Below are 15158 nucleotides of genomic sequence, written 5' to 3'. Positions count from 1 at the left end.
CCTGTTTGAGAAAAGCGTATAAAGTGTGTAGTGAGGGGTTTTACAGCCTTAAAACGTCTATAATAATTGTAAAAAATAAAGCTAGTTCGCGGATTTCGCCTATTGCGGGCTATTTTTAGAACGCAACTCCCGTGATAAACGAGGGACCACTGTACATCTACATGAAAGGTTTATCTTTGACCTGTTGTGTGACTGTCATGCCCAATTGCGCTGTGTTTGCGCTTGTGATGGAGGGCTGTATGTGGGGTTAATCTACTGTCTCGTGTCGTTTCTTAGATCAGTTGTTGGTTTGGTTTTGTGGTATGCAGGAGAACACTTGACCGAGGGTCTATACATTCAAATAATAATTAAAAAATACTGTCATCACTCTTTACTCTTACTCAGTCAGTCTCTTACAACAGTGTAGCCTAAATACACAAGCTTTCTAGGAGCGCACCCAATTCATTACACACGCTCAGAGGCAGGTACCCTCCGGTGCGCACTTTTTTTGGGGGGGGGGGGACCCGCCCCCTGTGATAAACTCATCGCCCCCTTAATATTTTTTTCTGGCACCGGGCCTGCTGCAGCATACTTTTCCACTTTGCATCTGTCCATTTCAAATGAGCTCAGGCCCAGAGAAGGCGGCGGTGTTTCTGGATGTTATTGATGTATGGCTTTCTCTTTGCATGGTAGAGTTTTAACTTGCACTTGTAGATGCAGCAACGAACTGTGTTAACTGACAATGGTTTTCTGAAGTGTTCCTGAGACCATGCGGTAAGATCCTTTACACAATGACATCGGTTTTGTCACATGGGTTCTCTGAATCTTCTGATTATATTATGGACTGTAGATGATGGAATCCCTAAATTCTTTGCAATTGAATGTTGAGAAACATTGTTCTTAAACTGTTGGACTATTTTTTCATGCAGTTGTTCACAAAGTGGTGATCCTTGCCCCATCTTTGCTTGTGAACAGTTGAGCTGTTTGGAGAAGCTCCTTTTATACCCAATCATGACACTCGCCTGTTTCCAGTTAACCTGTTCACCTGTGGAATGTTCCAAACAGGTGTTCTTTGAGCATTCATCAACTTTCCGAGTCTTTTGTTGCCCCTGTCCCAGCTTTTTTTAAATGTGTTGCAGGCATCCATTTCAAAATGAGCAAATATTTGCACAAAAACAAAACAAAAAAAAAGTCTATCAGTTTGAACATTAAATATCTTCTCTTTGTGGTGTATTCAATTGAATATAGGTTGAAGAGGATTTGCAAATCATTGTATTTTGTTTTTATTTACATTTCACACAACATCCCAACTTCACTGGAATTGGAATTGTATCTATGCAGCATAACTTCACACTGGAAAATGGTGTACTGTTTTGTTTCACCAAAACAGTCGCGAAAAGTGCAGGGTTTTTTTGGTTCCCAGTGGAGAAGGGAAGACAAGGCAAATAGGAGACATTATGTCGGTAAGTGTTAGCCTACACAGCTAACCAGAGTAGTTACGCTCTCTCGCCTGCACAGCTGCCTCGACACGTTTGAGCTCCGGGTCATAAACAAACCACAACACATATCCACTTTCTACCACATTGTCACTTTTTCTTTGTATTTTCACTTTGTTTGCATGTAATTAGCCCAAAATCTCAGCGAAAGTGCCGTATTTGCGTCCCCGGAAGTAAAGAAATTATGTCATATGAGTCATATTTTACACTTTTAGCACCCGCCCTCGAGCGAGACTGCACTGCCCAATTGGACTGTCTTCATGTTCGAAAGGTTTTATGTCATTAATATTGTATTTAGTTTTTAGTGGTTACCCCCCCTCCCCCATGCATTTGAAATTACATCATATGCACCATATTCTACCCCTTTAGCGCTCGCCCTCAAACGAGACTGCGCTGCGCAATTAACATCAGATTCACTTTAAATCCAATAACAGCTGAGATTTGTTGCACGGTAGCTTCATCACTTCTAATTATGTCTTTTTAAACCTCTTTCTAGATGAAACTGGAGTTCGCTGGTGTTGAGATCACCCTTCATGCCTGACAGCAACACGGAAAACCAATTCTGAAACGGTTTGGAATAAGTTAGTGTAGGAGGTAGAGTTTGTTTGGACTGTTTTCATTTCTAGTTCACACACACAGTTACACAAAAAACATCATTTACATTGAAGACCTTTTGCTTTGTAGAGGCAAGTTACCTTTATTCACCGGACACACTTTGAATGTTTACATGAGGTGATTGTATGAGTAGAGTGGTACGTCCACTGACCAAGAATCATCCTTAGTTTGGTTGCGCTCATCGGTTGTTGTTCCTTGACTTAAATGTGTTCATTTGTTTACACTAAGGTGCACCTTGTATTTCAGTTGTGATGAAAAAAGAAGTTAAGGTGTTCTGAATAGAATGTGCATGATTTTTTATTTTGTTTTGTTAAAATATAAGGGAATTTACATCTGTGTGTTCAGAGGAAAAAGAGCAACTGAATGTCTGTGAGGTGTCTGTCTCAAGCCCATGACTTTGACTGTAAAGGCATCCCTGTAACATCCCATACATGTCAAAAACACAGTGATAGAAAATGTTAACATCAACAGTTCCCTTTAATATTCATCCGATGAGGTCACCTTACAAACATCGTCTCTTGATCGTCACAATTAAGATTTACTGCAGGGTGCTGACGATATGACAACTCTGAAATGGCTTTGAGAGAACACAGCATTGAGTTCAAACTGCTGTGAGACGAATTGAAAATCTGATGATCACCATGCAATTTTTCATTTGTACAGTTATCCATATTTTAAACCAGACTGACAGCATAGATTCAGTATATTTAAGAAACCTTGTTTATTCAGTCTTACCTGAGAACTGTTTCCAGTCAGCCAAAGTCTTTTTTTGTGTCACTGTTGTGTGAAATTGTGAGGTTAGTGGGGCTAAATAAAAAAACATATATATATATAAAATAAATTTTTGGGTTTTGTTCGTGAGCCCAGCGAAGGATCAGCTGTTTAGAGTAGACCTCTAGTTGTTGTTCTTGTTGTTGTGATCTGAGTGTTCTTCAGGAGTATTTAATTGCTGGACAGAATGGGGAAAGTGGCAAATATATAACGATTGTATTACTCATCCAAAGCCTTAGAATGTACCATCGGGTCAGCACAATGCAACATTGTCAACCATACAGTTGCCTAAACGACACCACATTAATACTCACACCACACTGTGTAACTGTCACTCGTTTCTGTCCGTGTGTTTCTTAACTTTCTTGTAGTTTGCTTTAGAACAGAGTATCAATATTTTGATATTCAGTTCAAAGTTGAGTTTTTATTATAATTCTCTTTCTTATTGTGAATATAAGGTAAAGTGTGTGTTTGTGTGTTCCTCTGCACAGGTTCCTGAAATTCCGTGTAATGTTCCTTTTAGTATGATTGTAAACTCAGTATTTTCTATGTTATGCATATTGTTGAGCTGTATGCATATTATTCAGTTCTCTAGTCTTTTGTGTTCTTTGAACAAAGATGTTTTATATGAGTATCTAACAGTGATGAAATAATAGAACAGAGAGGCTAGGTTGTCACTGTGGCAACACATGCCAATAAACCAAGTAATATTTTAATGATTGTAAGGTTTGTAACTAGTCATATAAGAAAAAAGACTATTATTTAAAAAAATTCTAGTTCTTAGATGTTTAGAGTAAAGATGTTATTTTCTACTGTAACCATTTCAAATAGTGACTATTGTTTTAATATTTCTACTCCCTGGAAATTGGGCCATGTTGGAAAACAAGCTGCATATTTGATCACTTTTTTGAGGGCGTTGCTGGTAGGATAGGTGAACGTGGTGAGTAAGGAACCACTCGTTCTGACTTATCCAACTGCAAACAACAACAAAGAATGAGAATCTTGATGTGATAAAGGTGACAAAGTTTGACTTTTTTGCACTTCTGTACATAGTCAAAAAAGAGAGAATTGTGTATATTGAGATTTTATTTTGAATAAAAAATGTCTATAACAACAAGGAATTTTGCTAGGATAACAAAAAAAAAAAAATCTTATGAACGGCTTAACAAAACTGCTTGCATAAAAGGGCACTGAGTTCACACTTTCTCACCCCTTTCAGAAAAGGCCAACTGTTGCTTTTCTTTTTTGTCAGCAGCTTGTAGTTTGCCAGGTAACCTTCCGGAAGAGGCGTGCACTCGCCTCCAGTGTAAAGGCCTGATTGGGTTTGTCTGGTCTCCGAACCTGTCTAGCAACAGGCCTACTCATCATGGCCACGCCCATCCAGGCCCAACCAATTACCACACGTCCTGTCTCTTTGCATGTTAAAGGAAATACGTATACCTTAAAAAAAAATCACCACACATTAATACTAAATAAGAAAACATGTTACACAGGAAGAAGTATTTACAGTATACAGTACTCTATCAATGTAATGGAATAAAATATATTCATATATATATATATATATATATATATAAATACAAAAATAGACTAGTGGTTTATTTATAAAAGATTCCTCAGAATATACTCACAAAATTTTCACCACTTGGAGTTCAAAAGCCTGCAACACAAACACCATATAGCTATAAGTATAGTTTTTATGTTTGTAAGCTGTGCTTTTAGTCGATGAAACTGAACAGCAAATGGCAGAATTTAAAGAATAATTTCACTTTTTGCAACTTTCATCAATATCACTGGTCTACAGTCGAAATGCTTCTGAAATAAATGCAGTCAAACTTTACTAATTTTGGGCCACTGAGAATGAAAATGATGTTTGAAATGAATGGTTGATTGGCTCTAGTTTTAAGATATGTTACTACTATGCTAATAAGAGTTATCTTTTGATGATTTTTAAAGTGTTACAAAAAAAAGAGGTGAAATATTTTTATTTCAACAGTCAGAGAAACATGAAAAGACCTATGCATATGATTTGTCAGGAAAACTCTACTATCAACACAATATAATTATGTCGACTTAAAATGTAAAAAAATAAAATAATTAAATTCATTATCTTAGAAACAGTAGCAAGCCAGTCATTTTATTGTCATGTTTGAATTCAGCATCCCAAAATCCACCATAAATAGCACATTATATTTCTGAAGCAGACAACTTCTTAAAATTTGTAGACCAGTTTATTGAGACATTGTTAGCAATCAAGCCTGTGAGCACTCTACTCACCTTTGATGATAATGCTATGTGATTGAAACTCCATTTCCCACACATTCTTGAAAGATAAATGCATGGGCCACCTACAGTAATTGATCTAAACCAACAGCTTTCTGAACCTTAAATTTACTTACAATACGAGGTCTGTTAGAAAAGTATCAGACATTTTTATTTTTTGCAAAAACCTGATGGATTTGAATCATGTGTGCTTGCATGAGCAAACCTTGAACCTTCGTGCGCATGCGTGAACTTTTTCACGCCTGTCGATTGCATCATTTTCTGGTAAGAAGCCTTTGTGTGGGATGTGTGCAGTGCGCTCTGCGGATTTTCATTTCAAGGAAAATGACGGAACGACTGGAGCAGCACCGCATCAAATTTTGCCAGAAACTGGGCGACAGCCAGGTGGATGATTTGGATGATTCAGACGGCTTTCAGGGACCTTTCAGTCGTGTGACTATCCGAGAAATTGTGGAAGAGGTGGGCATGTCACAGCATGTCCTGTGAGACTTCCAACACGGAGGCGCTTTTGCGCCGCCGTCAGCAGCAGCATGAATTTCACTGCCAATCTTTTCATGGCTAAATCTTCTGTCACAGTGGAATGTACCGAAAAAGTGCTGATGTCCACCTCTTCCGCAATTTCTCGGACAGTCACACGACGGTCCCGCATCACCACAACGTTCACTTTGGAAATGATCTGGTCATTTCCGCATGTTGATGGCCGACCGGAGCGTGGCGCGCTCTCCACCCTTGTGCGGACGTCTTTAAACCGGTTTGTACCGCTCCTTAATCTGTGTGGTGCCCAAAGCATCGTCACTGAAAGCCGTCTGAATCATTCGAATGGTTTCCACCTGGCTGTCGCCCAGTTTCTGGCAAAATTTGATGCGGCGCTGCTCTAGTCGTTCCGTCTTTTTCCTTGAAATGAAAATCCGCCGAGCGCACAACACATGTCCCACACAAAGGCTGCTTACCAGGAAATGACACAATCGACAGGCGTGAAAAGTTCACGCATGCGCACAAAGGTTCAAGGTTTGCTCATGCAAGCACACGTGATTCAAATCCATCAGGTTTTTGCAAAAAATAAAAAGGTCTGATACTTTTCTAACAGACCTCGTAGATATACACCCACACACTGTACACCATAATTTAAAAACACACACAAAAAATACTCCTCTTGTACCTCTCCAAATTAAAAGAGCATATATAATAAGACAAATTTAATAAGATCTGGTGCTGTCCTTTCTCAGCATCAAGGATTGCTGTGTGTTCTGAGGGTGAAGAAGATGTCAACAGGTCACTGAGCCTTTTCTTCTCATCCACCCTTTTTGTGGAACAGGTTTCCAACTGAGATTAGTCTGATTCTGTGAACTCATTTGAATCCAGGTTAAAGCCTCATCTGTTTTCTCTTTCTTAGTTGTGTCGACTCATTCTTTTACTCTTTTTGTAACTGTTTGAATCATATTGTTACAGAATTGTGTTTGTTATATCAATTATACTTGTTATTGCTGTTAGTTGCAATAGTTTTGTGTTGATTTTGAGCGAAGAATTTCTTTCTTCTTGTTTAAAATTGGTTGGGGGTGACAGAACGGTATGGTCGCCCAACTGAGCATTGTCTGCTATTGTTGGACCTTGCTCTTGTGAAGCCCCTTGAGGCAACCTGCATTGTGATTTGGTGCTACACAAATAAATTGAAATTTTATTAAACTGAACTGCAATATACCAGACCCATGGAAATATCAACTTTGTTTTGCTTATGTAATCTCCAGTAGTCCTGTCTGCCACCTGCTGCAGGGTTAGTGGATGCTCAATGGATGATGGAAATTAGGAGCAGGTGTGATTGTCAGTATATGAGGCAGAGAGTGCTGGCATACAGAAATGTACTTAATCATAAAAGTAAACTATTTTCTGATAGTTTCATAAAGGTTACATTCTAAAACTCGAATAATAAGGCCATGCAACAGTGCAGAAAGGATTATCTGGGAAATTAGTTGTCAAAGAAAAACTTAGGGGCCCCTTCACACATAACACGACTGAAGCCAACTGGTGCACGAAGGAGGAATTGCATGCCACTTGTGAAAAATCAGACCCACCTCGAACAGCTGTCACCACAACCATTCGCGCACAGCACATGCACTCTACATTCATGTGCTGCTTGCACCTGTAACCCATTCCAATGGCAGGCAAGACGAGGTCGCATTGTCAGCTGATCATATTTGCAGCATTCGCACGGCATGTCATACACAGGACAGACATATATCATGCCCCGGCATGATACGCTGCACAAAATCATCGCCCATGTCTCACTGTGGCCAAATGATGTAATAGAGGCAGCCTGCACACCAGCAGCCAAAAGATGTCAAGTGCCTTGCGAGTGCCCATTCGACTCCCTCTTGGCAGGTGTCAGCCGGAGTCCAGGTGTCACCCACAAACATCCAACACCACTTGCGGAGCACTTAGAAATGGCAGGGCTACTCGTGCAGCCGGCACGAGAGTAGAGAGCAGGTGACCACATTCGAGCTGCACTGTGCAAATGGCCGCACAATGTCTAAGTGCCCCACGAGTGTCCCATTACCAAGCAACACATACGTATGTCATGCAAGTGTGTCGCTGCCCCCTGCTTCCCTCCCCACCATGAACCAACTTTGTCAGGTGCAGCTGAGGTGGCTGGGGTGCAATCACTGTACAGCACATTGCACGTCTGAGCAGCTGTAATGTCCACCTGGAACAACTGACCACCGTGTACTCGCAAGTCAGCTGGAGGACATATGTCATGAAATCAACAACGTGATCATCGCTCCACATAATGCACATGTGTGGATGGCCTCTCATGCTCTCATGACAAGCTGATAATTATGTACAGACAAATCACATGGGGACCAACCGCCCATATCTGGCGCACACAGCACCGCAAGGCACCTCTCAACTGATTCACCAGCCAGTGACTCACTGACAGCTGGAAATGATGGCTCAGTGCACATGACGTGTTAAATTAATAACACAGAGAACACAGCCAGGACAAGTATATAAATAAATACTACAATAACTACATACATAATTACATAACAAATACATAAAATAAATCATCACAGAACAAAGAAACAGGGCAGCATGGTGGATTAGTGGTTAGCACTGTTGCCTTACAGTTAGAAGGTCATGGGTTCGATTCCCACCTGTGGCCTTTCTGTGTGGAGTTTGCGTATTCTCCCCATGTTTGTGTGGGTTCTCTCCAGGTGCTCTGGCTTCCTCCACGTCCAAAGATATGCAGGTTAGGTGGACTGGAAACTTTAAATTCTCTGTAGGTGTGCGTGTTGTGTGCATGCTGGTGTGAATGTGTTTGTCTGTCTACATATGGCCCTGCGACAGACTGGCATCCTCTCCAGGGTGTACCCTGCCTCATGCTCTATGCCTGCTAGGATAGGCTCCAGCCCCTGCGACCCTTAATTGGATTATGCAGTTGAAGATAAGTGAGTGAGTGAGAACAAAGAAACAGAGAGTGACACTTTGTTCTGTGGGCTGATTACAAAGATGGGTGTGTCGGCGTGCAGCAGCTGTTGGGATCTGTGGACCTGCAAGTCACAGCTGGAGAACATGTACTGTGTTATAACGGACATGACCCTTACAACACTCCACCGTGAGGCGCATGCATGGGCATGCTGTCCTCACGTGGAAATACATAAAAGCACATATTGCCTTTGCAACGGGCAGCAGCGAATGTGCCAGCGCACACATCAGGCAGCTGCCCCATGTGACAAGCTTCATGTGATCATGTGAACATTCAGCTGTCAATCAGACTGTCACATTTACCGCATGAGTTATGAGCCATATGATGCAGTGTCCTTCGGCGCACTGCTCACTGGATACCTGGACACGCAGCGCCTGCTGATGTGTCCACGTTATGAGTGCCTGGCTTCATTCATGTCACTTCATCTGCCTGTGTACGTGCATGACCATGGAAGATGAACTGTACTATCTGCTCTTCATGTTATGTGTGAAGGGGCCCTTAGCAATGGAGATGTTTTTGGGAGGCTCTGAGTGAACGCGGTCAGTGAGAGCCCTTTTCCACACAGAAATTTACAAAATTAGAGAAATACATCATTGTTTTCTGATTCTTTGACAGTGGTTACATTGTAAAACTCTAATGACATGGTCACAAGTGCAGACAACCCTTTTGAAAGGATTGTGGATGAATGAAGCTGAAGAAGAAACTTCTTCATTTTTCATTCTTTCTTTCCATTTCTCTCAACATATGTGGGGTTTTGCAGTTACATGTAAATTAACTTTGATGATTTCTTTCATTTCCAAATCCTCGGTCTGATTGCCACTGAGGCCACTGCTGCTTGGAAATGAGTATGTTAGCAAATAATTCACCAAGCTGGTTTGAACCATTAAGGAACCAGTTACTGCAAAGCAGGTTATTTCATTGCAAGTTCTCACAAATTTAATCGCTTGTCAAAGGTCGTTACAGCACTCAAAGGCTTGATTACTGCCAATAATTTAACTAGATTGTAGAAAAAAGCGACATTATCCTTTAATGAAGACGTTCTTGACTGAAACTGTGATAGCATCTCATCTTCTAGAAGCACATATGCTTACATTTATAATATAATGTAAACTGAACTTTTGTTTTCTCTGCTTGTAGTGCTAATATGATGTATTTTGTCTTCTGCCGCCGTTTGTTTTTAGCTTGTTTTAATGTTGCAGGCCCCTTGAAGGGATCTGTCGTGTGCAACCACTTCCTCTGACAGCGAAAAACTGACTGCCACAGTCTAAAGCCATAAAATATCTCATCAGAATGAATCGTATGTGGAGGAAGAAGTGAAAATAGCTGAGATGCTGCACTTTTTGATGCTGTTTGTAATGTGTTTGCAAGAGTTGTATTAACTACAACATCATAATTTAATGGTTCTTAATGTTTTCTGTGGTTTGCTGTGCCAACTTCAATGGGTATGTATGATGAAGAGAATAGTTCCTGACCATTTTTTCATGGGGCCTGCATTGCTATATTTGATTCTGGCTGTAATGAATAAAAAAATGTAATAAAAATTTCTAAAAATAAATAAAATGATCAGAAGTAAAGAATAAATTGTTTAATGTGCTTTATATCAGTCATTTACTGAAAATGTTAACTAACTCTGTAGACATGAATACAGGATCACAGTTTCAGGGATGTAAAACTGCACAATGGATGTACCGACCATTCACCTGGTGGTTAATTTTAAAAAGAAGCATGGGAAATTTGTTTCAGCTTGGAATGGCAAGGGTGTATTCCCATCCTGTGGTGGATGGACTGAGCTACGTTACAGTTTGAACTGACTAAAGGATATAAAAACTATACATAAACATAAACACACACATCATTGTCTAAGGATTCAAAAGTTCATTCTAATCAGTTATATTTTTTCCGCAAAACTGATTTCTTAATCGTGTGAGATTTCAGAGTGTTAATATCGGGGTAACAGTAGCAACCATTTCACATTTGGATGTATTACTCGGCGTCCTGATCGGTGTTCTGATGAGATGTAACTCCTGTCGAATATCATTCCTGTCCTCCGCACAACTGCGGAGAGGATGCAATGGTGAACACATGCGCAGTATTGTCGGGATGCGGAAATATCAATTTATGCGACGAAATGCAGAGTTTGACAGAACACTGGCCGTGCCTGCTGCTAGCTGTTAGCGCTGTTAGCTCAGCCTGAGAGAAGTCGCATACTGCCGCCACCGCCGAATGAGGTGAATTTAAGCTACCATACAAAAGTATTGATGTGGATTCTGATACAGAATTACTGTTTTATATTTGATGGATCGGATGGATTTTTCACATTTTCACTCTACACCCTGACCGCTGTTGGAGTAACACTGCCTCACGGTAAGCCTTGCAACCAAATTACCTACAGAAAAATAACCCGTGCAAACAATGGAATTTGATTAGAATGGGAATAACCCGTTGTGTCTGATGATTTGTGGACGTTCATGCAGTTATACAGTCACAAATATCCATTTTACCGGCTCCGCTAATGTGTCGTCATAAAAGTCCTTTTTCCTATGTTTTAAAGCTCAATTTATGTCCATATAACCAGCATGAACCTCTGCAAATCATCAGACACAACAGGTTTATTCCCCAATTATTCCACCATGGTAACATAGTGCATACACCCAGAATGATCTCATTGCAAGGCATCAAATCGTGGTAGTTTGTGTTGCATACTGATATCAAAGTCAGCCCCTGATTGTGCAAGTGCTCCTACTTAGAAAGATGAGAGAGGTCTGTAATTTTCACCATAGGTACACTTCAACTGTGACAGACAAAATGACAAAAAAAAAAAAAAAAAAATCAGGAAATCACATTGTAGGATTTTAAAGAATTTGAGTTATCTGAGGATCATCTAACCTCAATTTACATATTCCGATTGCAGCAAAATGGGATCTGAAATGATTTGAGCGCATAGGAGGAAACCTCGAGATGAATCTGGCACGTATACCTGCCGGTATGACCTGCAGTGCCACGTATAATAATGTTTGTGGTTTTAGGTTGCCGCCTCGCGCCACATTAAGCTAAGCTGCTACGTGCGGGATGCCCGCGAGTCTTTCACTAAGGAAGCAGCTTCTGTGATCATACACAGTAAAATCACCAGTGTTAAATTAACACTGACAGTGAACATATGGTCCCACACTGACCAGAGTAGGATCATATGTACATTGTCAGTGTTAGTTTTACACTGGTGATTTTACTGTGTAGCCTTACATGGTATAGCTGTTTAACTCCATGATGGTGTTAGCATTCTAATCTGATACCACCGCATCCAATCACTTCCTGTTATGTTTGCGGACATGACGAGCAAAGCTCTTCAGCATCTCACCTTGTCATTTAGGTCCTTCAGACTTTTTTTGAGTAAATGCTTCGATGGAGCATGAGCATGGCTAAAACCTTTCAGCTGACCCCCTGCCTTTTATTTTATTTATTTTTTGCTTTTCAGCTTCTGGGGAAGCTGTGCTCCCCCAGACCCCCCGCTTGTTATTTATTTATTATTTTGCCTACAATATGGCCAAATTATTGCAATATATGACTATGATTCCACAAAGTGCACCAACAGTGAAAAATAAAAATTCTTAAACAAAACAATAATAATACCACACTCATTTTGCATTCATCATAAGGTTAGGATACATTGCCCTCCAAAAGTATTGGAACACTTGGTATTTCACACATATTATGCTAGAAAGATTAATGCTGTGTTCACACCGGATTACACGCAAGCGACGGCGGTGACAGGTTGCCATATAATCCCTATGGAAGGACGCATTGTGGTACCACAAAAGTTCAAGCCATGCAATGTGAGGTGATGGACATGAATGAAGCGACTCGAATGAAGCAATTTTGAGCGACTGGCGCGTTTGTGGCACGACATCGCATCGCCCTCCTCCCCAAGTTGAAAAATCTGAACTTTTTCATCTTGTTGCGTCACGATGACCAGTCAGGGACTGGATATGTAGTGATGTGGAGATGTCTGGAGTTTATACTTGATGTGGACATGTCACGTGTCTGGCAGCCAGCCTGTGAGCAGGACTTATGTCCCTTTTGTCCTTTATTTCACAATTATGACAGAGTTTGAGGGGAGAGCGAGCAGCAGCACCACAGCAGCGGAAGCAGCCAGTTTTTTTTTCACATGCGCTCGCGAATGAATCGTATGTGAGATAATTTTATTAACTACACAGATGTATAATAAAACAAATGGTGACTGGTTTATAACACAATTATGACAGAGTTTGGGGAGAGCGAGAAACTGCACATGTGCGTGCGAACGGGACAGGAGGTCCTCAAACTGGGTCCTGGAGGCGGAAGTACCGCTGAAAGCGGCTGTCATCCAGACGCAGCTCCTGTAGCAAATAATGAAACTCCCCAAATTGGGAACGTCTCATGAGGATGTTGTGAACCCAGGGACAGTGCTGCTGGCGATGTTTGTCAGCTTTCCACAACAAATAGAGCACAGCAACTCACTCCATGTGATCAAGGTCTGCCATGTTGACTTGACTGACAACCGGAGCCGGTGAGCGGAATGGAAGCTCCTCCTATTTGATGATGCATTGGGGTGAATTTTCGCAGCGAAAGCAGAGCAACGCACCGGGCGATGGCGGCGCGTCCATCGCCAGGCGAGAGACGCAAATTTGTGGCGTCGCGTGCGGCATAAAAAAGAAAATAAGATTATAAAATCAAACATTCATTGTGCCTTGTGGTAGAATCACTACGATGACCGCTCCAAGATGGTGCCCGCATTTCCTGCGACTCAGCAACCATTGCGGCGTTGACTCCTCTTTATAATGTCTATGTTCGGGCTTTTGACAACAATGGTTTGTGGCTTTTTCCCCACCGCAGAGATTTTTTGTGCCATTTCCGGGTTTGTGCCTTCATCTACCATAGCGCGAGCCTTGTGCCACTGCATAGCGCTCTGCTCGTATTAATATCTCAACAACGTCAGAACAATGTCATTCAAACATTTCCTGAAACTACACATTCTTAACTCTCAAACCCATGGTCTCATGAGATGACATGTCACTCGCAGCCAATTGGAGGATCATGAGAACCTCATGTGCTACTGACTCATCTGCCCCTCTCTGTGCCTGAATGGCCGGTTCTTTTTCTGCCAACTTCTGAGTGAAATGGAACACTCACAAAAATACCCAACAATTTGTAAAAAACAGTTTTCATTGCTTTTTAGTCAGAAGAAAAGGAGAGAGTCACAGTGGGAATAATGACTAAACGATACACTGCTGTTCAGGTGCTTGACATGATTTTGGGGAGCAGTGAGGAGGACCACAGCAAATCACAGCCTGAATGCTTTGATTCAGTGGGAGTACATTGACAGGAGAGATCCCATTGAAGAAGGATCAGCATTTATTTCAATAAACTTTTTTTTGCATTGGCGAAAATGTGCTCAGAAAACAAAGGTAAGAACATTCTGACTCCTGTGCACATGCACTGTGCCATGTCCAGAATAGCGCTGTCAATAGTCATGAAGATTGTTTGATAAATAAATATAGAAGCAGTAAAAGTATTTATTTTAAAAATGTTTGTTGAGCAATATATTGTCTCATCTGTGTGTGTGCTCTGAATCTAAATACTGGGACTGTGTACACTGAAAAAAATCCTACTTTGGATCAACTTAAAAATGTGATGTAATTTGTTACAGCTAATTTTTTTTAGTTTCTCACAGTGTATATTTAGGATTTTGTAAAGTGATTCCAGCAGATTTAAACTGGAAACCACAATTTTCCATTAGACCATTGTAAATAAGTACTTTGAATGAAGTGCACTGTGTTTCAATTTTTTCAGTGTACTTTGGCCAAATGGATGTTTTTCCATCACCGTGAAGTCTGTGCAATCCAAATAAACCCAATAAGATTAATCTCTACTACAAATCATAGTTCACCTAGAAATGTCACTGTCCATGGAGACTCCTGTTGGATTATGTCTGACAATCCATCACTGTTGCAAAGAGGAAAGGGCTCAGAACTGATTATTGATGCAACCCCAGCTCTACACTGAACCGTTCATCATTCCTACTTCACACGTTACTGCTGTCACATTGTCCCCATATATATCCTGGACATCAATGCTTTTCCCTCCCTTATAATACCATGTGTCCTCTCTCAGCACGCTGTCTAAAGCTTTCATTCAATCTACAAAACACAATGCAACTCCTGTGGCCCTGTCTATAATTCTCCAGGAACCCTCTCAAAGCAATCATTCCTGCTGACATATTTTCACCTATCCTCTCCATCTAGCTTCCAGTATCTTTTCCCATAACTGTGTTCTGCAGTTAATAAAACCCTTATTCATTAAAAAATAAATACATCTCTATCAGTACATGCTACCTCAACCTATCTGGCATTCACCGCTTTCCAAGATTTTGTTAAAAATATGGTAACAAAAAATAAATAGATAAATAAAAATCCACTGTTGTCTCCTAAAGACTTCCATGTACTCACTAATATGTCATCTGGACCAAGTACTTTTCCATTCTTCACCCTCTTCATAGC

The 15158-nt window shown here is 40.8% G+C and overlaps 1 protein-coding gene across 3 annotated transcripts in view; it reads left to right on the top strand.

The window, feature by feature from the left end:
- LOC117508496 (muscleblind-like protein 1) overlaps positions 1–4300 on the top strand; it is a 262264-nt gene extending 257964 nt beyond the window's left edge. For all 3 annotated transcript variants that reach the window (XM_034168271.1, XM_034168270.1, XM_034168269.1), the window contains one exon: positions 1972–4300. Coding sequence is in view for 1 of the 3 variants with exons in the window: in XM_034168270.1 (XP_034024161.1) it covers positions 1972–1975 (4 nt within the window). In the remaining 2 variants the exon portion in view is untranslated. The remainder of the gene's footprint in view (positions 1–1971) is intronic.
- The last annotated feature ends 10858 nt before the right edge of the window (positions 4301–15158 follow it).

Source organism: Thalassophryne amazonica, chromosome 4 (genome assembly GCF_902500255.1).
Source record: "Thalassophryne amazonica chromosome 4, fThaAma1.1, whole genome shotgun sequence".
NCBI lineage: Eukaryota > Metazoa > Chordata > Actinopteri > Batrachoidiformes > Batrachoididae > Thalassophryne > Thalassophryne amazonica.
The sequence above is the reverse complement of the archived record's forward strand: the minus strand, read 5'-3'. Positions and strand labels throughout refer to the sequence as shown.